The following is a 25,677-nucleotide window of genomic DNA, read 5'->3' on the forward strand; positions in this document are numbered from 1 at the left end:
GAGTGACTATTTGGTCTTTTGTCAATTTAGTGTGTGTGTGTGTGTGTGTGTGTGCGCGTGTGTGTGTATATACAAGTAAGAAATTAACAGGAAAAATAACTTCTTTGCTTCTACTTGGACATTGTGTAAATACAAAATATTGGGGACAATTCACTGGTAAAAGTGCTTGCTTTAAAAAAATAAATAAAACTAGTATTAAGCCTTTGCCTTAGACAAATATTGATAAAGAAAATCTCACAATATTCCTACAAAAGGAAAACCTATTTCAGGTTTCAAAAATGTAGTCCTATGTGGCAGATACTTACTCCATGCAAACTTTGTGATTTGTTTGCTTCAAAAAGGGCTTCTCGTGAAGGAATCTAAGTCCTTTAACCTGCAGTTTTGTTGCTCACCGGTGATTTAAGTGGGGGTATTGGATTATAGTTCTGCTCTGAAAAGTGGCAATATAAGAATGGCACCTTACTCAGTAGATAGACTCGGTGTGTGTTCAAAATCAAATCTGTTTGAACAAAGACTAATTTTTACTACTCTCTATTCCTGTTGGTACAGCAAAACCAATACAAGTTCAGGAGAAGGAGCTGGAGCTTGTATTGGCTTTGCTGTACCAATAGGAATATTCTATTTATTCTAATTTGTGCATCAAGAGAATATATGTGAATGTATAAATTGTTTAGTAACAAACTACAAAGAATCAGATTCTGTTGTCCCCTTCAATGTGTATTACAAGATGGTTGAGTTGCACTTCTATAGTACTTGGCATGCTCAATGTACATTTTCTTCTGCAGAACTTGAGGTTGCTCAGAACCTTGCAGCATCGGGCCCTAAATGAGGGGAAAAGCAAAAGCTGTAACTGTGGAAGAACTTGTTTCCAGAACAAATGTTGTTGCGACACAATAAACATGAACTGAATAATGCTATTTCAAGTCACTTTCGAGTAAATCTGCACTTCATAAAAACTTGCAATGGACTGACGAGGAGAGGAGCTCTCTAGTGTCCTGCAAAATGGAAACAATTTACTTTGTCATTGACCTAAAGAAAAATACTTCAGCTTTAATGGAATCTTATTAAATCTTTTTTAACTATTCACTTTATGTATAGGGGTCTAGCTATCACTTTAAGAAAACATAGAAATAAGATGGTAACATTGGGGAAGTTTAGAGAAAAGTATTGGGAAAACAGATGCTTGGTACTGAGATTGATTTCTTGAGATTCCAAAATCCTAAATATCCATAATTAAACCACCTCAAAGTAAACAAACAAACCCTGTAGCTTGAACAGCTAGGTCTTAGTGAGTCTAGTGGACATGCAGTCAAAGGTTCCTGAAGCTCTCTGGGGTTAATGCATTTGGGAGGTGTGTTGGCATAGAGCTCAGCCAAAGAAGGAGGAAAACATTGCATAATCCCAATAGCCTTTCCATACACTTTTTATATCTATATCTATAACAAGGTTGACTGTCTCCAGCAGAAGTGAAGTCTAAGGTTTTCTGACATATGGGCCTCTTTAAGCCCTGCCTACAGTAGGACTTTTCCATAAATTTTCCCACTGTTGCTACCATTAGTGGCAGTGCTAGTGTGGACAAGGTTCCAGCAGTTAATGGCAATTTAAACACCATGTTGCCCACCCCTGCTCATAGCAGGGATAAACAACATACAGCTTAAAATGCTGGCAGTCTGCTGGAGCTAACCCTGTCCATACTGATGCTCTCACTGTTGGCATCAGTTGAGCTGCACTAGTAGTAGTTAGAGGGAAATTTTAGGGGAAAAGTACTAATGTTAGAATTTTAGTAATGTTAGCGTGTGGGGGAATGGATCCCAGTAGATACCTTAGTGTGGCTTTTAAAATGAAAAACAAAATATAACTAAGGTGTCGGTCACAAATAATGACGTAGTGCTTGAAGAAGTGTCATAGTGCCAACTTTTTGTTGGGAACAATCTAAGGTTGCAAATTTTAAGCAAGCAGTTTGTGTCAACCTGACGGAGAGGTTTAAAATATTGAGTAGCTCTTGGCCTAGACTGATGGACGAGTCTCAAAAAAAATAATTATCCAAAAGCAGAGGTACCCTTTTTGTTCATTTTTTTTTATTTTTTATTTTTTGTAATTTTTTTTTCGTTTTTAGAGTGGTGAATCCAGGATGATATCTCATTATCACTATACTACGTGGCCAGATTTTGGAGTCCCTGAGTCCCCAGCTTCATTCCTCAACTTCTTGTTTAAAGTCAGAGAATCTGGTTCGCTGAGTCCTGAACATGGACCTGCCGTAATTCACTGTAGTGCAGGGATAGGACGCTCTGGCACATTTTCATTAGTAGACACCTGTCTTGTCCTGGTAAGTGTTTCTGTGGTGGCTTTTGGTTTATATTTGAGTTTTTTGATGAACATTCTTTACAAATCAGATATCTGTAAATAAGCCACACATTTGTGAAGGTAAATGAAGACCCTGTGGAAGCTACTTTGTTTCTCTGACACTTATTCTGATGGCTTAAATAAATGTATGAAAATGTATAATTTTTCCACAAATGTGGGATGAGTAGAAGCTTTTCACAATAGAGACTTGTTTTCAAACTGGTGATCTTAATGTGCCTTAGTTTTTTATAGACCTTATTTTCAGAGATTTTTAACTTTGCCCTTAGCTCTTCACTGTTATCTGAAACTTGTTTGATCAAAGTCTGTCTAGAAGTGGAATTTGCTTTCTAATTTTACAAAACTTGAAGGAAACAGCAGTATAGATAGAAAAATAGTGCAACAGAATGAAGCTTGTTGAGTTTTTTGGTGGTTCTAGTATTCCTGTAACTTAAAAAAAATTTAAATTAAATCTGAAGTGTTTATATAAAGCTAAACACTCAAAGAAAAGTCGCTATTGCAAAACATTGTCTATCTATCAGATTAGTGTTTCTGATTCTTTTTTGGGGGAAATTACTTTTAATAGGACATAATCATTAGTTCAGTTACTGGACATATAGCAAGTAATACATACTGCACTGTTTCTCAAAGTATGTTTATAATGGTATTAGCCAGTCTGTGTTATGCCCCAAATTTGCAAATGGTTTGGTCGACTCATTCTTCTGCCAACATTATCCCATCATCCTATTGAATGTGTCTGTCTTTTTAACTAAGCACCAAGTTGTAGTACTCAGAACTACTGTGCCCCAATCCTGCAAAGTAAACACATTCATGAGTAAAGTTAGGCACATAGAAGTGTATTAAGACTCAGGGCTTTAATTATTACTAGCATATTGGCGTTTGTGATTTCAACTAACCTCCAGTTGTATTTTAACATACCTTTCGTTGTGTTATATAAAAGTATTTTAAGTGATTTTTCTCTTGAGAAATAAACTTAGAAATCAGTTTCAGATGTTAGTTTCTCATACAGTTATAAAAGAAATGTGGTAAAAAGGTGGATGTATATATTCAGTAGAAATTGTGTGACTCAAATATCTGTTAAAAAATTTCCTTATTTTTTGGTTCTTTTCAAAGAACAGTTGTCCCACTTTCACAGATTAGGTCAAAACTCTTAGTATAATTAACCAAACTCTTTTTTTTTTTTTTTTTTTTTTTTTTTTAAAAAAGGGAAAAAAAAGACCCTTCTTCTGTGGACATTAAGCAAGTATTATTGGATATGAGAAAGTATCGCATGGGACTTATTCAGACGCCTGACCAGCTAAGATTCTCATATATGGCTGTAATAGAAGGAGCAAAATTTATCATGGGGGATTCAACTATACAGGTAAATGTTTAGAATAAACTGACTCTACTATAAAAATCCAAATTTGCAATGTTTATAATATCAATGGGTGATTCAATTTGATGTTCTTAGTTATTTTAAAACATGTCATTTCTGCATTGATTAAGCAGATAAACTTCTCTTAATCAAGCATTGAAGGGTGTCTTGATTATACCTAAACAGCTTCCTGTCTCAGCTAAATTTTTAACCCTATGTGTTAGTACCCTGCTCTGTGATATATGGCAGGCATACTCTATACTAACATAAGGAAGGTTAAATCAGTATCTTCAGCTTTTTTTTTTTAAAAAAAAGAAAGGTCATGTTTCCAAGTGAAATTGAACAAGGATCTTTTCTCCCTCAATTACCTGTACTTTGTCTGTTAATAAAATACTCTGCTGCTGAAGGTTAAAGTTTGCTATCAGGTAACATTTTTCTTACTGTTATTTCATTAACCAGCTATAGTCAGTATAACCAGCTAGATGAGCTTAATTGGGTTTATTTAATGCAGTTCATAAGTTCAGGTTTTACAAGTCACTAGTTCTAAACTTTGTTTTCAATGTGCCTTCCGGTAATAACGCTTACAATAGCTTCAGCCACTCAAGGATGTCTTGTCAAGGAGACACAGAACTCTTTTTTTGTAGGGTACATCATGTTGTTCGTTTTTTTTCTCTTGCTGAAAAAACAACATACTGTAGACAAGTGTAAATTAACTTGACAAACCTACTTCGCTTTCAGAAATAGGATGCCAAATTCAATGTAGCTTTCATCGATTGGGTATTTAATGGAAAAGTTGTGGATGGAGATGTAGATAACTTAAAGCATGTTTATTACAGCTATGCTCTTGCTAACTGTCTTGTCAAATGTTTCCATCCTACGGGCATTCTGTCCTTGTGTGTAAATAAATAATTTTACACAACCACTAAACACCAAATAGGTGCAAGGTACACACTTAAGCTATGTAAGAACTAGATGGTTGTATTCTGACACAGCTTTACGACTAGCATTATGACTATACTTAACTGTTTACACCATTAATGATTTTAGCCAAGAAACGCTCTTAGCAGCCTGCAGTAAATGACTGCTACTCCTTTTGGCAGAACTTGGAGTTTACTTCCTGAACATCTTGCTGCTTTGTATACCAAAGGCCATACCTCACATTGCAGTAATGTCACAATCAAATTACTGAATAGTCTGAGACTTTTTTTTTTTTTTTTTCTTCCGACATATAAATTCCTCCTTTTTAGCATGTGCATTTCCTGAGGCCCTGAGAAATGTATGGACTATTGTATCAACTTCTCAGAATAACTTTTGGCGGCAATACATGCTTTTTACCATCTTCTTTTGAAATGATGTGTGAATTTTGGAGTAAGCTTTATGTAACTTTTGGAGAATATTTTTGTGTAATTTTTTTTAATCTCAAGATTTTATTCTATATTAGTCTCTAGCTTTCAAAATTTAGAATAACTATTGGATATTAGTATTTTTTTAAATTATTTCTGGTTATCAGTTGTATACGACTTACTTCCATTTTTCCTAAGATGTGGGAGCTAAGACTTTTGAAAAGTGTACTATTCTTAACAAGTATTGAATGTTTTTCTGTCAGTCTTGGAATGAATGGAATGTTCTAAGAGGAAAAGGTAAAAATTAAATGTTAAGGATGTGATATCACATCCTTGACATGTTTCAATGTGATTGCAAAGTATGCTGGTACATAATTGATCCCATTTGCATTTAAGAACTTCATGAACTTTTGAGTAAACGAAGATATCCGCTTTAATTTGAATTTTCCTTGCTGCTCTTCACAATTTATTTAAAAATGTTTGTTTAGCACTATAGCATGGGAGGAAATTGTTACTTGATTTATTGTATGTGAGGGATTTAAGTTACTTGCACAATAGAATAGAAATATGGACATTGATTTTATCCTATACAGATATACTTTGGTTTGATGTATAACTTATCAAATGGTAAATTTTGATTTTCTTCTTCTGTTAAAGATTTTGTTTTTTAAATTGGAATGCAGGTGAAACCCAGTGTCAATTTGAATTGTTTTAATTGACATCCAGAAATCTTATTTTAAACGCCTTTAAATAGCCAAGCATGAAATGTGTTTGGATTTTTGGTGTCTTCTGAAAAAAGATCAATGGATTTTTTTTTTTCCTTCTCATTTATTTAGAAGGATCTCTGGGTAGGCTTAAGAGTAACAGCACTGAATGTGTGCTCAGGCTGTTTCTTCCTAGTTCTTTTATGCATGCACCTGCTTGCTGCCTGTCCATTTAGTTTCAGTTTCAGCTTTGTTGCTGGGTAGGGCATGTTCCATCAACAGTGAAACTGGTTATTTACAAATGCTGTCACGTGCATACATTAAACTGAAAATGGAAAGGATTAGAGAACTTTTCTCTAATCAGGTTAGGTATTACTTGTAACAGTACATACAAAAACCTTTAACATTTTAGTGTAGACTGCCTTTCTGGGACTAGAGAGAAATAACTTAGGCTATGCCTACACAAAAGAGCTTACAACTGCGCCGCTGTAAGTTCTCTCGTGTAGCTGCTCTAAGATGACAGGAGAGAGCTCTCCCATCGACTTCATTAATCCACCCCCAGCAGGCGGTGGTAGCTATGTCGGCGCGAGAAGCTCTCCTGCTGACCTAGCACTGTCAATGTCAACCTTTAGGTTGACGTAACTTATGTTGCTCTCGGGGTGGCAAACCCCTGAGCAGTATACGTTTATACCGACATAAGTGGTGGTGCAGACATAGTCTTAGCAAAGGTGAAGACAAACTCCACTCCTCTTATGTTAACGTCTCCAGTTTTTGAGGTCTTATGCTCAAAACTTGTAATGCTGAAGTCTCAAGGGGCTGCCCACGTAGATCTAATTACACAGCTTACTGTGTAAGCATTCTTCCAGTAAATATGAGTATAGGGGAAGCTGGTCTCAATCTCTCTGTGTAGTTGCCTGACTCTTTTTCTGGAAAGCTCTAACATTTCTGTTTACAGCAGGCCTTTGAAATTCACTAGGGAGAAAATCCTTTGGCTAGAGAAGTGCTTTTTCTTCATCCCATGAAATTCCATTTAAGTTTGGCTGAAAAATGAACTGTTCAATTCCTGTTTCCCTTCGCTTGCTTGTGACCCTCAGGGAAACTAGCATGAACATTGTAAAGAGATTGCTGATGCCAGCACAGCACATGGGTATTTACAAAGTGTACTGGAAGCTGCCAGAGTAGTGAGGGAAGGGTGGGAAGAGTTGGCACATGGCCTTAGCATCCCATCTCCTCTCCAATCCCTTGCAGGCTCCATGCGGGGCAGGACCTTTTGGGGATGTGGGTTGAAGAGCCTGGGTGCCATACTCCCCATGACCATCTCCTGGATTCAGCACATGGTGCTAGCTGCTGCCTGCTAATGTAGTTAGTCCTGTAGCTTAAGTGGTAGCAGTCTGTGCTGCAGTGCTGAACGTTCAGGTGTCAAACCCTGCTGAAGATGCATGATTTGGGTTGGTGAACTTTACTTAATAAAATGCTTTCCCCCTTTAATCTGCTGGCACCTTCCTTGTCCCTGTCTTGCGATGTTTATATAAGACTATACTATCACCTGTAACTGTATTTTCTTTAAATATTTAAGCACTGTGCCAGCTCACCACCTGCATATCACGTCACGTCCACAGGATGCGAGCACTTTTTGAGGTTTTAGAAGTGGGGCTAGTAGCTGACCTTTTCAGGGAGTGGGGAAGTGGAGCAGGGAAGCATTTCCACCATCGAATCCAATAAACTCCATTTTTGACATCCACAGTGTTCTCAAGCTGTGGTTTTTGGGAAGGAGGGGGAAATTGTTTTAATATAAGTTTCTAACTGGTGACTGTCACTTATGTATCTCAATTTAGTAAAAGTTTGCCTGAATAATAACTTCACTCTTGGTGCATAAATTCTCCTTTTTCCAATGACAAGACTCCCAGGCAAACTGTTAGCATTTTGAGCTCTATCTCTGCAAATAAAATACAGGTAGCTAGGTAAACACTTGTTTAAATGGAATCTTAGCTTTCCTGGAGTCATTTAGTATCCACTTTTGAGCTCATCAGGCAACAATCCATAGCAACATTACCAATACGCCGTTAATTTTCTAATCGCTTCATACTCTGCAGGATTTCCTCTGAGGGGACGATGAATGCTGATTGCAATATGTAGTTTTCTAATAAGGACTCCTACTTCAGAGAGAGAGAGAGACACACACACACACTCTCTCTCTCTCGTTTTCCTGAGGGAAATCTAATCTGTAGTCCCAGGAGTAAGGCATACCAGTTCATTAAACATTGCTACAAGGAATTCCAAAAAATAAGTATCCTTGTTTAAAACTATTGGAAATTCCAAAGGGACTGTGTATTCATATGGACGTGTACAGCTGTACTTTCTTCTAGTTGTCAGGTCATCTTGGACATTTTATTCAGTTCTCTGGATTTTCCACAGGTTTATGACGAAGGTGGCTGATAACAAAAAGTTTTGGATTTACATGGCGTTGTAGAGCAGCAAAGTTCATATCAGAGACTGTTTAATCAAAACACTTTTCACATCTGATGTTATCTCTTGTGAAGAACTCTTGTCAATATTTTGTCTCTTGCAAACAGTAAAAAACCTAGTTACACCACTGTCACTTTTAATATTTGAATAATGATTTAGCATTTTTTAATTGTTGTAGTATTGTTTCTTGCTCTTAGGTATTACAGAGAAGGCAATGGTTATCTGTTTAATCAGATCCACTTTTATAGATCTCTGCAAGTATTCTGTCATGCCCAAGAGCCTTACCTTTTTCATTGCCATGAGTTTACAGCCATAACTTTCACTTGCAGATTTTTGTTAATCCTGGACAGATTTCTATGCTGTATACTTGACCTTCTAGTTGTTTTCCAATAACCGAATTTCCCTCAAATTAGTTTTGGTTTTAGTGTTTAACTGAAGCTAAGACTGATGGGTGTACTTGTTCTCTGTTCAGTGTAAATAAAGGTATCACTGTGTGGCTTACATCTTTGTTATCTAGAAATTAGTTTTCATACCATTTTTAATTTACATTTTTATTTATATGATCATTCTGTGGAAGACTTCTTTATTCAAAAATTTGTTTTCTCACTCTCTTAGAAACGGTGGAAGGAACTTTCTAAGGAGGACCAAGCACCAAGTTCTGAGCAGTCTCCTCCACACCCAACCAGAATAAATATGGAGAAGTACAATGGGAACAGTGTGGGCTTAGAAAAACAGGAGCAAATGGGGGAGAAAACAAATACTGAACTGTCCACTAAAGTACAAGATACTATGGATGGAAACACTGAAAGGTAAGCAACATGAAAAATTACTTGGTGTGTTTTTGTTTTTTAATACAAGTCTTCTTATCCTGGAGTGGGGTTGCCAACTGTCTAATCAGGGTTGATCTTGGGGCAGAGGGTTAGGGTGCAGGGTGCAAGCTCTGGGAGGGAGTTTGCATGCTGGAAGGGTCTTAGGACTGGGCTAGGGGGGTTGGGGTGGAGGAGGGGGTGCGGGGTGCAGACTCTGGGAAGGAGTTTGGGTTTAGGAGAGGGATCAGGCCTGGGGCAAGGGATTGGGGTGTGGAAGAGGGTTTGGGGTGCTGGCTCTGGGAGGGGGCTCAGGGCTGAGGCAGGGAATGATGGGTGCAGGCTCCGGCCAGGCAGTGCTTACCTCTGGCAGCTCCCAGTTTGACTTCAGTAGCCTCAGGGAGATAGAGCCCACTTCTGGGAGACTCCCAACAAAACTGAGAGGGTTGTGTTAGACATGATTTTATTCAATCTTTGATATCACTTCACTTATTTAAAAGTACTGAACAGGGAATAAGTAGGCTTTAAGAAGAAAAGAGAAAATAACAAGGTGTCTGGGACCGGAAAGGCTTACAGCACAAGGTTTAAAGTGTCATTCTGCAAACACTCTAGAACAGTGGTTCCCAAACTGGGGTTCGCAGAACGTTAAAGGGGGTTCGCAAGAAAAAATTCATTAATGGCGGCCAGAGGACCCCAGCATTGGAGGCAGCAGGTGCGACCCGGTTGCAGGACAGATAACCAGGGCCCCCGGGAGAGCAAGGCTGTGCAGTTGGGGCCAGCAGCCCGAGCCCTGCCCCTGTCAGCGGGGGAGCCGGCAGCCTGAGTCCTAGGGAGAGCGGGGCCGGGCAGTTGGGGCTGGCAGCTAGAGCCCTGACCCCCGTCAGTGGGGCAGCCAGCAGCCCGAACCCCAGCGCTCTGGTGGGGCTGGCAGCCCGAGTCCCAGGGAGAACGGGGCCAGGCAGTTGGGACCGGCAGGTCGAGCCCTGCCCCCCGTCAGTGGGGGAGCTGGCAGCCCTGACCCCAGGGAGAGCGGGGCCGGGCAGTTGGAGCCGGCAGCCCAAACCCCAGTGCTCCGGCGGGGCTGGCAGCCCCAAGCCTCAGGGAGAGTGGGGCCGGGCAGTTGGGGCCAGCAGCCCGAGCCCCAGTGGTCAGCGGGACCTGCAGCTCAAGCTCAGTGGAGCTCAGTTGACCGGGGTGGTCAATGGGGTCCAGCAGCAGGAGCCCCAGGGAGTATGGATCCGGCAGCCCAGGCCCTGGCGTGGGGCCAGTAGCCTGAGCCTTGTGGTGGGCAGGGTGGCAGCTGAGACCCCCAGACCATCAGGTGGCAGCTCGGACTCCTGTCCTTGTCAGACAGGGGAAGTTGGCATGGAGGGCAGATTGAGCAGGAGCAGTGCTGTATGTGGGGGGTGGTCCAAGCTAATTTGTCCCTCGCAGGACACTCTCTCCTAGGGAGAGAACCTTGTGGCGGAAGTAAGGCTGTTTGGAAGCCAAACCAGCCAGAAGCACGTTGTAGCCAGTGTAGCAGTGTTAAGGTGCCTCTATAATTGTCATTCTCTCTGGAGTGCTGTTTTGCTTCAGTGAGATTTGAGTGAAGCTTCTCATTTTCTAGTTTGTTGGTTGTTAGCAGTCTCTCAGTGTTTTTATTAGAACTTTTGTACCCAAGTTCAATGGATAAGTGGCTGAAAAAGGAAAGTGTAAAGACGCAAGAATCAGCTAGTGTTTCCTCAAGTCCACCCTGTGGAAAATCTACGTCTAATGATCATGATGGTCCTGGAAAGTCACTTACAAAGAAAAGAAAATATGACTATGATTATATAAAATATGGCTTTGCATGCATTGGTGATCAAGAATGTCCAAAACCATTGTGTGTGATTTGTGGTGGTGATCTAGCAAACAGCTGCCTCAAACCTTCTCTACTTCGGTGCCATTTAGAAACTAGGCATCCTGTACAACTCGACAAGCCTGTTGATTTTTTTTCAAGCGAAAATTAGCTGAGAGAAAAAGTGACATTACCAGTTTTATATCCAAAGCAAGTACGGATAATGAAAATGCACTTGAAGTATCATACCGCGTGAGCTACTGAGTAGCAAAAGCATCAGAAGCCCATACTATAGTAGAGAGCTTGATTGGTCCATGTATAAAAGACATAGCTCATTGCATGCTTGGAGAAAAGGCTGCAAAAAGGATTGACACGGTACCTTTGTCCAATAATACGTTGTCAAGAAGAATTAATGACGTCAAATAACGTAGAGACCATAATTGTATAGAGTGAAAAAAGTCCATATTATGCTATACAGTTGGATGAATCAACTGATGTAGCTAATCTAGCTATTTTGCTACTGTTTGTACGTTATGTGAATGAAGATCTGGTTGAAGAAGACTTGTTGTTTTGCTGACCATTGGAAGAACGTACAACTGGAGAAGATATCTTCAATCTGACTAATGAATATTTTCAAGAAAACTAAATAGATTGGTCTCGTTGCCTAGGCATTTGCACTGATGGGGCCACATCAATGACGGGGAGGTATCCTGGATTTGTAGCTCGAACAAAAAAGGTTGCATCAAAAGTCTCTTGGACTCATTGCAGCATCCATAGACAAGCCCTCGCAACAGAACGCATGCCTGAAGGACTGCAGGAAGTGCTGCACAATGCAGTGAAAATGGTGATTTTATTAAAATCACGGCCAACAAATTCCAGAATATTTCACGTACTTTGTGAAGTAATGGGTAGTATACACGATTGTCTGTTGACCCATACTGAAGTTAGATGGCTCTCACGGGGCAAAATCCTGGTGTGCTTGTTTGAGTTTAGAATGGAAATCCTAGTTTGTTTTCAACAGCCACCCTTTCCACCCTGCCAGCTGTGTGGAAAATGATGTCTGGCTCCAGAGCCTAGCTTATTTAGCAGATATTTTCTCAAGAATTAATGACCTAAATTTATCTCTTCAGGGTCTCAATATAACAGTTTTCAATGTGCAAGACCGAGTTGAATCTATGATAAAGAAGTTGCAGTTCTGGGAAAGTTGTTTGGAAAACAATCAAACTGAGTGTTTCAGTAATCTTCATGACTTCCTGGCAGAACATAAACTTCAGTTGGATCAATGCACTAAAACCAATATAACTGCACACCTAAAAGGACTTTGCACAACTTTCAGGGATTACTTTCCAGCTGTATCAGGCGATAATGACCGGATTCGCAACCCTTTTGATGATACCACTTTCTCAACACAGATATTGAACATGGAGGAAAAAGAGAAATTGATTGAGATCTCCTGTGATTAAGAACTGAAAAAGTGTTTCAGAAATCTGTCATTGATCAACTTTTGGCTGAGTTTAAGAAACAAGTACCCCCTTCTGACAGAAAAAGCTGCTGCAGTTTTGTTACCGTTTTCAACAACATACTTGTGCAAGAAAGCATTTTCCTTGTATGCACATCTGAAAACGAAATACAGAAACAGACTTGATGCTGAACCAGACCTGAGACTTTATCTTTCTCCAAAGGTTCCGGACTTCAAAGAGCTATGCAGATCAAAGCAAGCGCATCCATCACACTGAGGAAATTTAAATTTGAAACCCTGGAAATACTAATTTTTAGAAGGGGGTTCACGAGATTTCACAATTTAGAGAAAGGGGTTTGCGAGCTGTTAAAGTTTTGGGAACCACTGCTCTAGAACAACAGTTGAAAGGGCTGAACTACTCCGTCCATCTCATTGAGTTGCTAACTTTGGAGCTTACTGTTCGTTAAGGCTTCAAACTTTCAGATAAAAAGGCTGTGTAAGGCCTCGTCTTGACTTGAAACTTAGGTCAACATAGTCACATTGCTCTGGGCTGTGAGAAATTTCACACATCTGTGTGAAGTAGTTAGGTCAAGGTAACCCATTCTATAGATGCAGTTGGGTCACTGCTAACCTAGCTACCACCTCTCGGGGGTGGGTGGGGGGAGTAGATTTACTATGGCAATGAGAGAAAATCCTTCTGTCACTGTAGTAAGGGTTTAATGTAGACCTGAGAGGCAGTAGCTAGGTTAATGGAAGGGGTTAGGATAACCTAACTACTTCATACAGGGTGTGAAATTTTTCACAGCCTTGGGTGATGTAGCTAGGTTGACCTGAGTTTTAGGTGTAACATACGCTTAAGTGTCTATGGTACAAGTGCTACAGCAGCATAGTTGTAGCACTGCAGGTGTGCCATTGTAGCTCTTGTAGCGACATACAAGATACAGACTTCTGCCAGAATAGCAGTGTTGCCCAAGGGTGTGAAAATGTGTGATCCCCTAACCAGTGTGTCTGTAGTGGCAGAAGTTTCTAGTGTAGATACAGCTATACTAGCAAAATTGCATTTATATCAGGATAGCTTGTTTAATTTATGGGGAGCGGTTTTCCTATGTCAGTACAAACAGCAGTTTTGCCATAGGGTTGCCAGTTTTGATTGGATGTATTCCTGGAGGTTTCATCACATGATATCACAATCAGATGCACAAATCAGATGACTGCTTGGCTTGCAAAGAGCTGAAATAGTAGTGGTCCTACAAGTACGTCACATCAGTTTTTCACCACAGTGGAAAATGCAATGCTAACTTTTCTAAAGAAACGTTTATGGTACGAGTTTCAGAAGTAGTACACACTGATAGGCCCAACTGTAGTGAGTGGGAGCTGTTGGTGCTCAATACCTCTGCAAACTGGACTACACAAGGGCCATATTTTATCCTCAATCTTTGTACCAACTTCCCATTATCAATAGCCAACCTCCTATGGATTGAAGGTACAAGTTGTGTGTGGGTGTGTTTTCACCGTAGCCTTGTTAACTCAGGTGATCAAAACCTGAGGTTGAGCACCCTGGTTAGCTTACTTCTGGTGTGAGCAGCCACAGAACAAAGTCCTACTTGAGTTACTGTATCCTCACTGGTTCTGCACTCGGCATTGTGTATTGCTAAGACCATGTCCCATGGTTCTTTCTGTTACAATAAACTGAGCTGCTCTGATCTTTGCCAGTGAGTTGTGGGAGAACTTGTTTGTTGTTTTAAGTACCTGGGGAATTGTGGGAAGGCAGTGGTGGACTATTGGCATCAAGTGATTTAGCCTGTGTCCTTACTGGAAAGTGTGTGGGTTATCAGTCTGAGGGAAAGTGTCACTCTGGTTTTAGCCTGCAGCCTCAGATGTGCCAGCCAGCCCAGATTGAAAGTACCACTAAACTCATGAGGGTTTTGTGTGTGTGGATAGGAGGGTTGCAGGCAACAATCAAGAAAGAGAGGCTGAGTAACCTCTTCAGTGAAGTTACCCTCAACATGTGCTTTTTTGTACATTCTATATATTTAATATAGAAAAATACATATACATACAAAATACAGAAAAACCTCAGTCACTGAATGAAGCCAGAGTTCTGTGCAGGGGAAAATGTGATCATGCCATTAAGATTATCATGCGTAGGCAAGAGGGAGCAGAATTAAGGTTGCAACTCTGGTGTTTCCTAAGTTCCTGATGTTTGACTTGGAACCTTAATAATGTTAAAACAGCGTGGGTATTTAATGAAACTGTTCAGGTAATTAGAGTAGCACAGAGTAAAGACCATTCTCATCGACATTCCCTCCTTCATCATTTTAGTCCTAAACGGCACAAATTGGTTAACTATTCTGTGGGTTGGGTTGAGGGGCTTTCTCCTAATCTCTTGAGGAATTACTTCTATTCAACAACTTAATTTTTTCTCTCTTTTAGTACTGTTCGGAAACGGCTGCGAGAGGATAGAAAAGCTTACACAGCCCAGAAGGTGCATCAGATGAAACAGAAGCTAAGTGAGACTGAAAGAAAAAGAAAAAGGTGGTTATATTGGAAACCTATTCTCACTAAGATTGGGTTTGGTACAGTCATTTTAGTTGGAGCTTATTCTTGCTGGAAACTGTATTTTCAAGAACATTCCTTGTAAGTAAAAACTTATTTGCACTGTGAGCCTGTCTATGGTAGCAGCTAATCTTGCTGCAAGTCAATCATTAGGGAGTTTGACTTTCAGCAGCAAACTCCTTACACCTAAAATCGGTGCAGTAGTTTAGACACAAACTAGATGAGTGATGTAAACTGATCAGTCAGCATCTCAGGACTTTCACAGCAGGTACTTCTGAAACCAAATGGCAAATTGCTACCCAGAATAAAGTTGTTCGTTTGTTAAATAAACAGGTACAAACTTTGTGTAACTGTATTTATATACTTTTAAAAATGGTATTCCACTGAATTTAGATAGTTAAATTTTCATGGCTCAGGGTCTATCGCGGCTATCTGGGTTTTAATTTACATGCCTGACATAAGCAATAAACAGTGTGGTATCATTTACATTATTAATGCAAAGAAGTTATCCTTAAATGTGTGTAATGTGTAATGTACTATTGACATAGGCATCAACATTTTATATTCTTATGACCCAGGATAAATATATTTTATAACTGCATATTTAATCTTACTTTTTGTAGCTAACTGTACTTTTAAAAGCTTAGTTTGTACAAATTTATTTGACCAAAAAAAAAAATTGATTTTGGAACTTAATGTATAGGATAATTTGTGCACAGTGCATCCATTCCCCACATTTCAAGATTGAGACTTTTGATATGAGCAGCTAGGGTTCTAATGAAGCACTTTTCAGTTTCTACTCTGTACGCTGCATTCCTTTTATTTATTTATTTTTTGTTTTTGCAGTTTCCTTATTTAAAAAAGCTTTAAAATGCTTGTTTTTTGTTTTTTGTTTTTGTTTTTTTTATAAAGCTGTTTGCTAGTCCTAGACTTAGAGGCAAATTGTTAAACTGATTAATGGAAGTTGTATTAAGACTTCAGCTACTGTCTGAAGCTCTAGTTTTGTTAAAGTTCTGACATTCCATTAAATGTGAAATGTGGTATTTTGTGTCTCTTTTTTTTTTTTTTTTTTTTTTAGTTTTTTTTCGTGTAATAATAATAAAATCTATCACCCATCAATAATGGCACATTGAAGGCAACTTAAAACTGATTGAACTTTTTGTGAAAAACTTGTTTCAAAAGTAATTGAAAGCATTAGCTACAGAATATAGATGAATATTGTCAACTATTTGATAACATTTTATGAACTGTGACAGTCTTAAGGATGCCAGATCTATTTAAGGTACTTTTTTAAGTTGCCTATCACCATAGTAAACACAATAGTTAGCCACTTCATCAGGAATAGTAGATGAAGGAAGTACTTATTTACCTTTGGATCAGTTTGAGATGGATGATACACTTTTTCATATAAACAGTGAAAAGTTTATCTAATAGCTCTTTTCCCAGCTCCATTGTTAACTTCCTTTCCCTTAAAGGAACCTATACAATGGAGTCTGTATGTAGCTGTCCAAATCATTCTCATCTAAGGAGGAAGGCTGTGTGGCCTAGTGGATAAGAGTTCAGGAGACTTGAGTTCTGTTCATGGCTCTGCCACTGGACTGCTGGGTGACCTTGGACAGATCACTGTACCTCACTGCCTCAGTTTCCAAATGTGTAAAAAGGGGATAATGATACTGTGATCTCCTTAATAAAGCACTTTGAGAGGTCTCCAGCCACCTGCAAGCTCAGTAGCAAGAGATTAAACATGGGACCTAAACTGAGTTGCTATTTCTTTGCAGTGCTACTAGATGACTGAACAACATACACTTTTGAGGAGTGTCTCATGGATGTGCAATAGATTTACATAGGTACCTCCAGATAGTGTGAATAGGAGTAAAATGTGTAATTCCCCGGTGTTAGTAAAAGAATGAGACTTCAGGTGGTAGAGTCTTACAGTATTCAGAGCTGTGTTTCTGTAAGACTGCCATTAAAACAAGATGGCAACTTGTACTGGAACCATGGCAGAGCCAAGATTTAGTAATTGCTTTAGCAGAAATAGTAAATTTGGTTACTTGTTGTAACAAGACGGTAAGCAATCAGGGAGAGAGTGCAGATTTTGTGTTTTAGGAAGGTATTGTCCCACCAAATTGTTTTTGTAACCTTCAGCTGTTCTAACTCTAATCAACCCCCAGCCTAAAGAGAGTGCATTAGTCTTTCCATCCTATATCTTACTCCTCAATCTTCCCATATTTCTTTTCTGTTGTAAAGTGTCTTACAAACGGCTGGGTTTTATTTATGGGAAAATGTATGTTGTGCCATGAAGTAACTATTATAAAAGTGAAATAAGATCTTCAAATCCTAAAGTGCTTAAAGGAAAACAGTTAAGGAAAAAAAACCTCCTAGAGAGATAATATCCCTTTCTCTGAAATTGCAAGTCTCCATTTATCTCCTGACTCAGCAGCAGGATTTTTCCAAGCATTTTCTGCTTTCCTCTGATGACAAGCTCTAAATGCATCTTTGAACACCCTCATTTGAATTCTTTTACCTGACTCCATCTAAACTGTCTCCTACATTGCCCAGACCCCAAGAAGACTTTCTTGGTCTCTTGGGAACGTTCATGTATGCTCACATTGTGTTCACTCCTTTTCACACCACAAAGTAGCATTTGTAAATTAATTTGGTAATTTATGGGTAAGCTGTGTTTGGTTGGCTTGGCTGCATCATTAACAACCAGGTGTGAAGACCTCTGTAACAATTTTTAAGGATCACACCAGTGACAGGCAAAAAAAATGTTAAACTCCAATCTGCTGCAGTATAAGATTGGGAAAGAAGCTTAAAGAAGCCTTTTATCACATTCCAGGAAGGAAACTGGTGTAAAATCCTAGTTCCATTTAAAATCAATGGCAAAATGCCCACTGACTTTTTAGTGGGGTTAGGATTTCCTCTTTTGTCTTTAGTTCATAGCACTTTACTGGAAGGTGGTTGTTACAAAATCTAGGCTATGCATACTTTGTTGTTTTTGTGGCAGTTAAGTCAAAAGAGAACATGAGACAACAGTCTTCACTTCTGAGATATTAAATCCTGATTGGTGCACTAGTTCTGAAATACTGTTGAGCTTCTGATTGAAATCTTGACTGTGATCCTCTTTTCCCCTATATGTATTGTTTTCCAGAATAATTACATATAATTGGAGCACAGTAGAACTTATTTTTTTAATTAGATCACTTTAAAGCTGACATTCAGATGATTAGCTTCATACAAATCTCATTCACCTTTTACCAGGTAACAAACACCTGAATCTCAGTTATAAGTAGCACATTCTAGTTTTATAAGGATTGGAATTAGTCCTTTTGGTTTTCTATTCAATTATATTTTTCTGGCATGGGAAATCTATTGTTTGCAATGACACCACTTGCTGTGTTGAGTGCCCCTCAATCTTTTAAATATTTTCCCCACTACTTGTTGAGCAGGAGTTATCCAATAGCAATAATTAAATACAGTCTAAAGTAAAGATTTGGAGAAATTACAGGTGCGTTTTAGGGAAATTTAATTTGCAAATGAAACTTAACTTAATTAAGCTTTTGGAACATTACTTGTTCCGTTTCATTAACTGATGTATTTTTATTTTAATATAGTATTTTAAAAATATACAGCTTAGTGCAAATGGACAATTAAAAAAAGGCAAGTGTGTGAATTGGGTGGGGTATGAAAAAGCCTTGAAGTATAATAGAGGCCAACAACATTAATGTACCTTTTCATTTATTAGACTTAAATGTCAGATTTTTGGATGACTGCACAAGAAACTTATGTAAATTGATTGAGGTAACTCATGGGGAAAATTGTCATTGTGATCAAGTGATTTAAACTACAGGGTGGAATTTGGCAAAGTTAAATTGTGTGATAGTCTTCCTGCCTTTTAAAGCTGTTTTTTAACTGGCTTCAGCTCAGTCTCACTCTTGTGTACTAAAAATAAATGTGTTCAAAATATTTCATCTGTCTGAGTCTTTATTTGCATTAAAAGGCCTGATATGTGAAAAAAATATTTTTTCAATGCTGTCAATTAACTTTAAGGAAAGATTACTGTGCTCTGGAAGAAATCAGTGTGGGTTTATGAATGTTGGTTCTTCTAATTTGTTTCTGGTCATATAAACTTTGCTTTATTAAAAATTGTTGTTTTGGAATTCCCTCATTGGGACAAGAGAATTTAGACTTGGAATGTCACTTTGCTTTGAACTGTAACTTCTAAAACAGGACTGGCATTCAGATTTCAAAAAGCAGTTATTAGGTCCTGATCCAGCAAAATACTCATGGAGTCCCACTGCAGTCAATGGGACTGTTGACATGCTTAAAGTTAGGTACGGGCTTTAGTGACCTGCTGGACATGCAAGGCAAGATATGAACCCCTCTCCAACATGCATTTGCTTTACCTGTAGTATCTCTTCTGAAAAAGATTTGGCATTTCAAACAGTTTTACTACTGATAGTAATGGAGTAATTAGTCTGAGAAACGAATGTGAAAAATTGGAACAAATTATCAGTTTTGGGGTTTGCTTTACAATTTATAGTGACTTCCAAGCCCTTAGTCTGTACTGATTTTTAGTCTTTACTGAATTGGTGACTTTGTTTTGCATTGTATGTCGTAGGCCGAGACTGACTGACATCTAAACCTCCAAGACTTGTGAATATTCTGCATCTATATAAATTGCAAACTATTGACATGCAAGGCAAGATATGAACCCCTCTCCGGGAACAAAAGTGAGGTCTGATAAATACCAAGAAGGCCTCATAATTATCTGTTTACAACGTAAACTACATCCAGGGGATGAAGAACACCACCAGCATGCTACTTTGCAAAACAAAATAACTTGCTGTCTTCTGTGTTTTTTATAATGCCTGTATTAATTGTAGAAAGATGTAAAAGAAATAAACTAGAAAATACTTTGTACTGCCATTTTTATTGTATTTTTATACATTTTTGGCAGCATTAAATATTTTTTTAAATTGACAACATACTGTTGTGTGCGCATTATGTTAGGGGAAAACTATTAAACAGTATTTCAAGAAAACTGGGATTTATCTCAAGGCTTTCTTTTTCTTACCCAACTGGAAAACTACAAATTTGATGCTGAGTATTGAGGTAGCCTCCATTAGGAACTCTACCTGTCGTTTTCCAAACATTCCAGTCATAATGAAAACAAGGATACTTGAATACTTGGTTCAGTAACGCTTTCCATGTCTGTTCTAATCTTATGCACAAGCTACTCTACAAAATCCAGTGCAAGAAAGCTGCCATATGATATGGTTGGATTTTCTTATGTCCATTTAAAATCTCAAACTTCTATTTGCAACAAACATAACTGTTGCATTATGCCAATTACTGATCGTGATTGTTTTAGCACTAATCCAAGGCCCTCTGTGTTGTGTGGCAAACTGGACCTGGATTCTGCAGTCCTCAGGAAATTTAGGTGAACTTAAAAATTGAGGGTTTTGTTGAATTAAAAAGTAAAGTCTACTAATCAATACAGAGTAATGCTTTGTAAATTATTTTGATACTCAATTTCTTTTGTGCGGTCTATACTATTTCAGGTTGTAGTAGACTTCTATATTGACAATATCTAACTGCACTTTGGAAGTAGTCAGGGGGGAGGAGGTAGTGTTGGAACTGAGTCTTAAGTGAAGAAGCATGTGAGGTAAGCATATCTAGTTAAACATTTCTGTTGAAATGAGCAGTAGAGAAATACTTAATGTTGGGTTTTGAGCCCCCAATTCAGGAAAGCATTCCTATTCAAGATAGCATTAAAGCATGTTTAATTGCCCTGAATTAGGGATGCTTTTCTGAATTGGGGCCTAAATTATAACTTTGGTTTTAGGTTTAATATCTTTTGAGATTAATAGTAATCATGGAGATGAATAGTTCATGCCTCAGAGCTATTGTTTCAGGCTGTGTGGAGACTTATTTACCTCAGTTTACACTTCACTTATATTTTCAAGGCTTTCTTTGCACCCATGAGGCTATAAATACTTGTTAAAATGAAAACTCAGATTCTAGAGCACAATTTTCTGGGGCATATGCCATGGCTGTGAACTACATAAGGCCCTATTTACATCACTTTACATATTTGTATGTGTGACCCCCCATGACTTTCATGCATTTGAATCTCAACCATAACTTCATATTAATTGGGCTTTCAAAAACAGGAGGTTAAATTAATGAATTGGATAATGAAGTAAACATTATAAGGTAGGATTCTTATAAGCCTACAGATCTGAAAATCTGAACTTGTTTTTCATAGTTCATCATGCTACTATAAATATTCATAACACTTTACCAATGACAGAAATGCAGCTAGCTGCTTTTTTGTGTGTGGTAATTTGGATACAGCCAGTTAAAATGCACTCTGTTCCTAATCCTACAATAGGTTAAGTACTTTCTTTTAAGGCCTGAATGCTGAACTTAAAACTCGTGACCTTTTTTCTGCCTTGGCTTAAGAGTGAATTTGTTTTGGAAATTGATAGAATGTAGCTTACATGTTTGAGTTATCCAAAAAGGAAACTCAAGGATTTTCATACTATTTTGGGGGGGGGGGGGGGGGAGGGAGAGGGGGCACTAAAGTAACTAAAAATCATATACAAAATCAGGCTGAGGCTAGGGGCGAATGTCTAGGAAGACTATCCCTCATACAGAATTGAGTAATCTCTTTAAGGCTCTCTCTCCAGTCTGCTGGGAATGATGTTGCTGCAGGGCCTCAACAAAGCAATCACTTTGATTCCCAACAGCTGAAACTATTCAACAGGCCCAGCTAAATAAAGAGAGCTTAAGGGAACAAGTTTTTTTTTAAAAAAATCAAAATGAAACTGCATTGTACAAGGCCCATAGAGCTGGAAAAGGCCTGAGGTAATAAATATTTTTTCACAAAAACAAGCTAACCATTAATTACTACTGAAAGGAGGTAGGTCCACAGCTACAAACCCTTACTGACTGCAGTGGGACTATTCATGAGTACAGGATCAGTCCTTCCTGAAGAGCTTTTCAGAAGCAGTTCAGGGTAACAGCTTGTGGTACTAAAGGACCCCACTAAAGCCCTCTTTCTGCAAGTCACTCACCAAGTAGCTCTTGCACTCATTGAAGACTGTTTCCTTAATTAGATGAATGTTAAGCCTTAGGTCTTGTCCAAATTACCAATTAAGCATTCTGGTTCCCTAAATTCTTGCAGCTTTAGTTAAATACAGTAGGTCAGATTCTAATCTGTTACAGTGGTGTAAATCTGTGGTGACTCCACTCTCTTTATTCAAGTTACTTCAGATCCCAAATCTAGCTCAACATTTTTTACTTTTGATTTTGAATTCAGTCCTGCAAGGGGTGAGCCCTCAGGCTACGATCCAACAAAGTTCTGAAGTATGAGAGTACTATTGATTTTAAATGGGACTATGTTTGTGCCTTCAATTAAGTAGATTGCTAAATACTCAGGTTGTACCCCTCTCCCACCTTTACCCAGTTAAGTCCTTAAACTTGCGTAATGTTCAGATGGGGAGGAGCTGCTCCCCACAAAAGTTAGTTATAGATAACGTAATGATCCTTTAGGAAGAAAAGCACTGTTAGTATAAAGAACAGGAGTACTTGTGGTACCTTAGAGACTAACAAATGTATTTGAGCATAAGCTTTCGTGGGCTACAGCCCATTTCATCGGATGCATAAAATGAAACATCTAGTGAGGAGATATATATACATACAGAGAACTTAAAGGTGGGAGTTGCCCTACCAACTCTAAGAGGCTAATTAAGATGAGCTAAAAACTTTTGTAGTGATAATCAAGATAACACATTTAAGACAGTTTGACAAGAGGGTGTGAGGATACTTAACATGGGGAAATAGATTCAATGTGTGTAATCGCTAAGCCATTCCCAGTCTCTATTTAAGCCTAAATTGATAGCACCCAGTTTGCATATTAATTCAAGTTCAGCAGTTTCTTGTTGCAGTCTGGTTTTGAAGTTTTTCTGTTGCAAAATTACCACCTTTAAATCTGTTAGTGGCCAGAGCGGTTGAAGTGTTCTTCTACTGGTTTTTGAATTTTATGATTCCTGATGTCAGATTTGTGTCCATTTATTCTTTTGCATAGACTGTCCGGTTTGACCAATGTACATGGTAGAGGAGCATTGCTGGCACATATCACATTGGTAGAAGTGCAGGTGAACGAGCCCCTGATGGTGTGGTTGATGTGATTAGGTCCTATGATGGTGTCACTTGAATAGATATGTGGACAGAGTTGGCATCCGGCTTTGTTGCAAGGATAGGTTTCTGGGTTAGTGTTTTTGTTCTGTGGTGTGTGGTTGCTGGTGAGTATTTGCTTCAACTTGGGGAGCTGTCTGTAAGTGAGAACAGGTCTGTCTCCCAAGATCTGTGAGTGAGATCATCTTTCAGGATAGGGTGTAAATCTTTGATGCGCTGGAGAGGTTTTAGTTGGGGGCTGAAGATGACAGCTAGTGGCATTCTGTTATTTTCTTTTCTTGGGCCTGTCCTGTATACTGTTAGTATATTTACATATATCCTGTTCTAAAATGGGGACTATAGAAAACTGTGTAAGATTAAATTTATTTTTGCAATTTTTTAATCTGGCCATATTTCACAAAGCAAGCATGAGACTGAAATGGGAAATAACAGACCTGTCTAAAAGCTGTCCAGTAATACCAAGTTTGATAGTCCCAGAATCTTCTCTAGTGATTGTACTTAAACTCCTAGCCCTTTCTCTGAGCTGTATTGTCTTTTTGGATGGCATTATCTGAGACTCACTTCTTGATTCAGAGCAACTTTATTTTCATTATGAATAAGATGCCGTGTCAGTCATTCACGAATCCTTCAAGAGCAGTTCTATTTAATGGCCACATACTTTGTTTTTGCATGGGTAGAACTACCTTCCTCTTAAGCCCTAAGGCATCTCCCTTATGAAACATTTCTTTGTAGACTGATTTCTAAATAATTCTAAAAACAGTGAGAAAAGTGAACTAGCTTGAATCTTCAGACAGTACTGTAAAAATCTCATTGGTTTTAAAAGCAGCAGTTGTTTAAACACTGCAGTTATCTTATAGTAAATGAAAATGAAACCAATAATTTGCCCCTTAATACGAGTAGCAGTTTTGTTTCATGCCTGTATTACTCTACATGTAGCTAAACTTAAGCAAGGTATAGAGTAGCTTAGCTGCTATTTGAAACTAAAGTCTTCCCCTTAACATTTATTTGAACTTCATTCAAACAGCTATAGGCTGAAATAGTTGCTCTAACAAGGTCTTTCTGTGGTGTGTAACTGGTACTGCATTGTTTGCAGGCTGTAACTGAGGCTTGGTCTATGCTGGGGGGTGGGTGAGCTAAATCAGTCTAACTTCAGCTACGAAAATAGCATAGCTGAAGTTGATGTACTGAGAGCTACTTACCAGTGTCTTCACTTGTGATATGTCAACTTCTGGTGCTTCCCCATTGACTCCACCTACACTTCTTGCTCCAGTGGAGTACCTGAGTCAATTGGAGAGTGCTCAGCAGTCGATTACAACTTTAATATGCCCAGAGACCAAAAAAATCTGACTACTTCTAAAGTGGTTTGATTATATCCACAGTACAATATAGAACAGGAGTACTTGTGGCACCTTAGAGACTAACAAATTTATTAGAGCATAAGCTTTTGTGGACTACAGCCCACTTCTTCGGATGCATATAGAGTGGAATAAATATTGAGGAGATATATATACACATATACAGCGAGCATAAACAGGTGGGAGTTGTCATACCAAACTGAGAGGCCAATTAAGTAAGAGGAAAAAAAAACTTTTGAAGTGATAATCAAGATAGCCCAGTACAGACAGTTTGATAAGAAATGTGAGAATACTTACAAGGGGAGATAGATTTAATGTTTGTAATGGCTCAGCCATTCCCAGTCCTTATTCAATCCTGAGTTGATTGTATCGAGTTTGCATATCAATTCCAGCTCAGCAGTCTCTCATTGGAGTCTGGGCCTCAGAGATCTACAACCTATCCTGAAAGATGATCCTTTACTCTCACAGATCTTGGGAGACAGACCTGTCCTCACTTACAGACAACCCCAAGTTTTTTTCCTCTTACTTAATTGGCCTCTCAGTTTGGTATGACAACTCCCACCTGTTTATGCTCGCTGTATATGTGTGTATATATATCTCCTCAATATTTATTCCACTCTATATGCATCCGAAGAAGTGGGCTGTAGTCCACAAAAGCTTATACTCTAATAAATTTGTTAGTCTCTAAGGTGCCACAAGTACTCCTGTTCTTTTTGTGGATACAGACTAACACGGCTGCTCTTCTGAAACAGTACACTGTTACTTTTGTAATTACTGTATATACTCATTCATAAGCTGAATATTTGATAAAGTGATACATTGAAGAGTGGGGGTCAGCTTATAAACAGCTCTACCCCAAAGTCTATGGAATCACTGAATATCTAATATATTGTCATTTTGTTTACCTAGAGCACCTCAGCTCCAGGGCCACAGTTTGCTGTTCACAACCAATGGGCAGAGCCAAAGTTTTCCAACCCCTGAAATACAGAGTTAAGTAAAAATAGCTGACCATCAGGGGGGTGGGGGGGATCAGCTTATAAATGAACAGGCTGATGAACATGTATAGAAGGTACTTATTTGATTTATGCCTTAGCCCTGTAAATCTTAAACTTCTACACTGTAGCTGCACAAAGTCAATCTTAACTCCAAAATGTTTTTTTTCTTTAAATTTTAGAGCCATTTCTCTGGCAGCAATCAACCTTGCTGTCTTCTTTAGTAAGGATTATCCCCCTAGACAGTTTTAATT

The 25,677-nt window shown here is 38.7% G+C and overlaps 1 protein-coding gene and 1 long non-coding RNA gene across 4 annotated transcripts in view; one reads left to right on the top strand and one right to left on the bottom strand.

Moving 5' to 3' along the window:
- Positions 1–19,857, top strand: part of PTPN2 (protein tyrosine phosphatase non-receptor type 2) — a 55,511-nt gene extending 35,654 nt beyond the window's left edge. The window contains exons 6-11 of one of the 3 annotated variants that reach the window (XM_034762574.1): positions 2,117–2,326; positions 3,352–3,353; positions 3,568–3,724; positions 8,847–9,040; positions 14,749–14,952; positions 19,493–19,857. In XM_034762574.1, the coding sequence (XP_034618465.1) occupies positions 2,117–2,326; positions 3,352–3,353; positions 3,568–3,724; positions 8,847–9,040; positions 14,749–14,952; positions 19,493–19,514 (789 nt within the window). In that variant the 3' untranslated portion in view covers positions 19,515–19,857. The remainder of the gene's footprint in view (positions 1–2,116; positions 2,327–3,351; positions 3,354–3,567; positions 3,725–8,846; positions 9,041–14,748; positions 14,953–19,492) is intronic. The other 2 variants (XM_034762575.1, XM_034762576.1) reach the window with 2 other exon arrangements.
- LOC117873329 lies at positions 700–24,496 on the bottom strand. The gene is made up of 2 exons (XR_004644694.1): positions 24,276–24,496; positions 700–821 (listed from the first exon to the last, which is right to left on the bottom strand). It is a non-coding gene; the product is annotated as an uncharacterized LOC117873329 (long non-coding RNA).
- Positions 24,497–25,677: the final 1,181 nt, after the last annotated feature.

Source organism: Trachemys scripta, chromosome 2, assembly GCF_013100865.1.
Source record: "Trachemys scripta elegans isolate TJP31775 chromosome 2, CAS_Tse_1.0, whole genome shotgun sequence".
Lineage (NCBI taxonomy): Eukaryota > Metazoa > Chordata > Testudines > Emydidae > Trachemys > Trachemys scripta.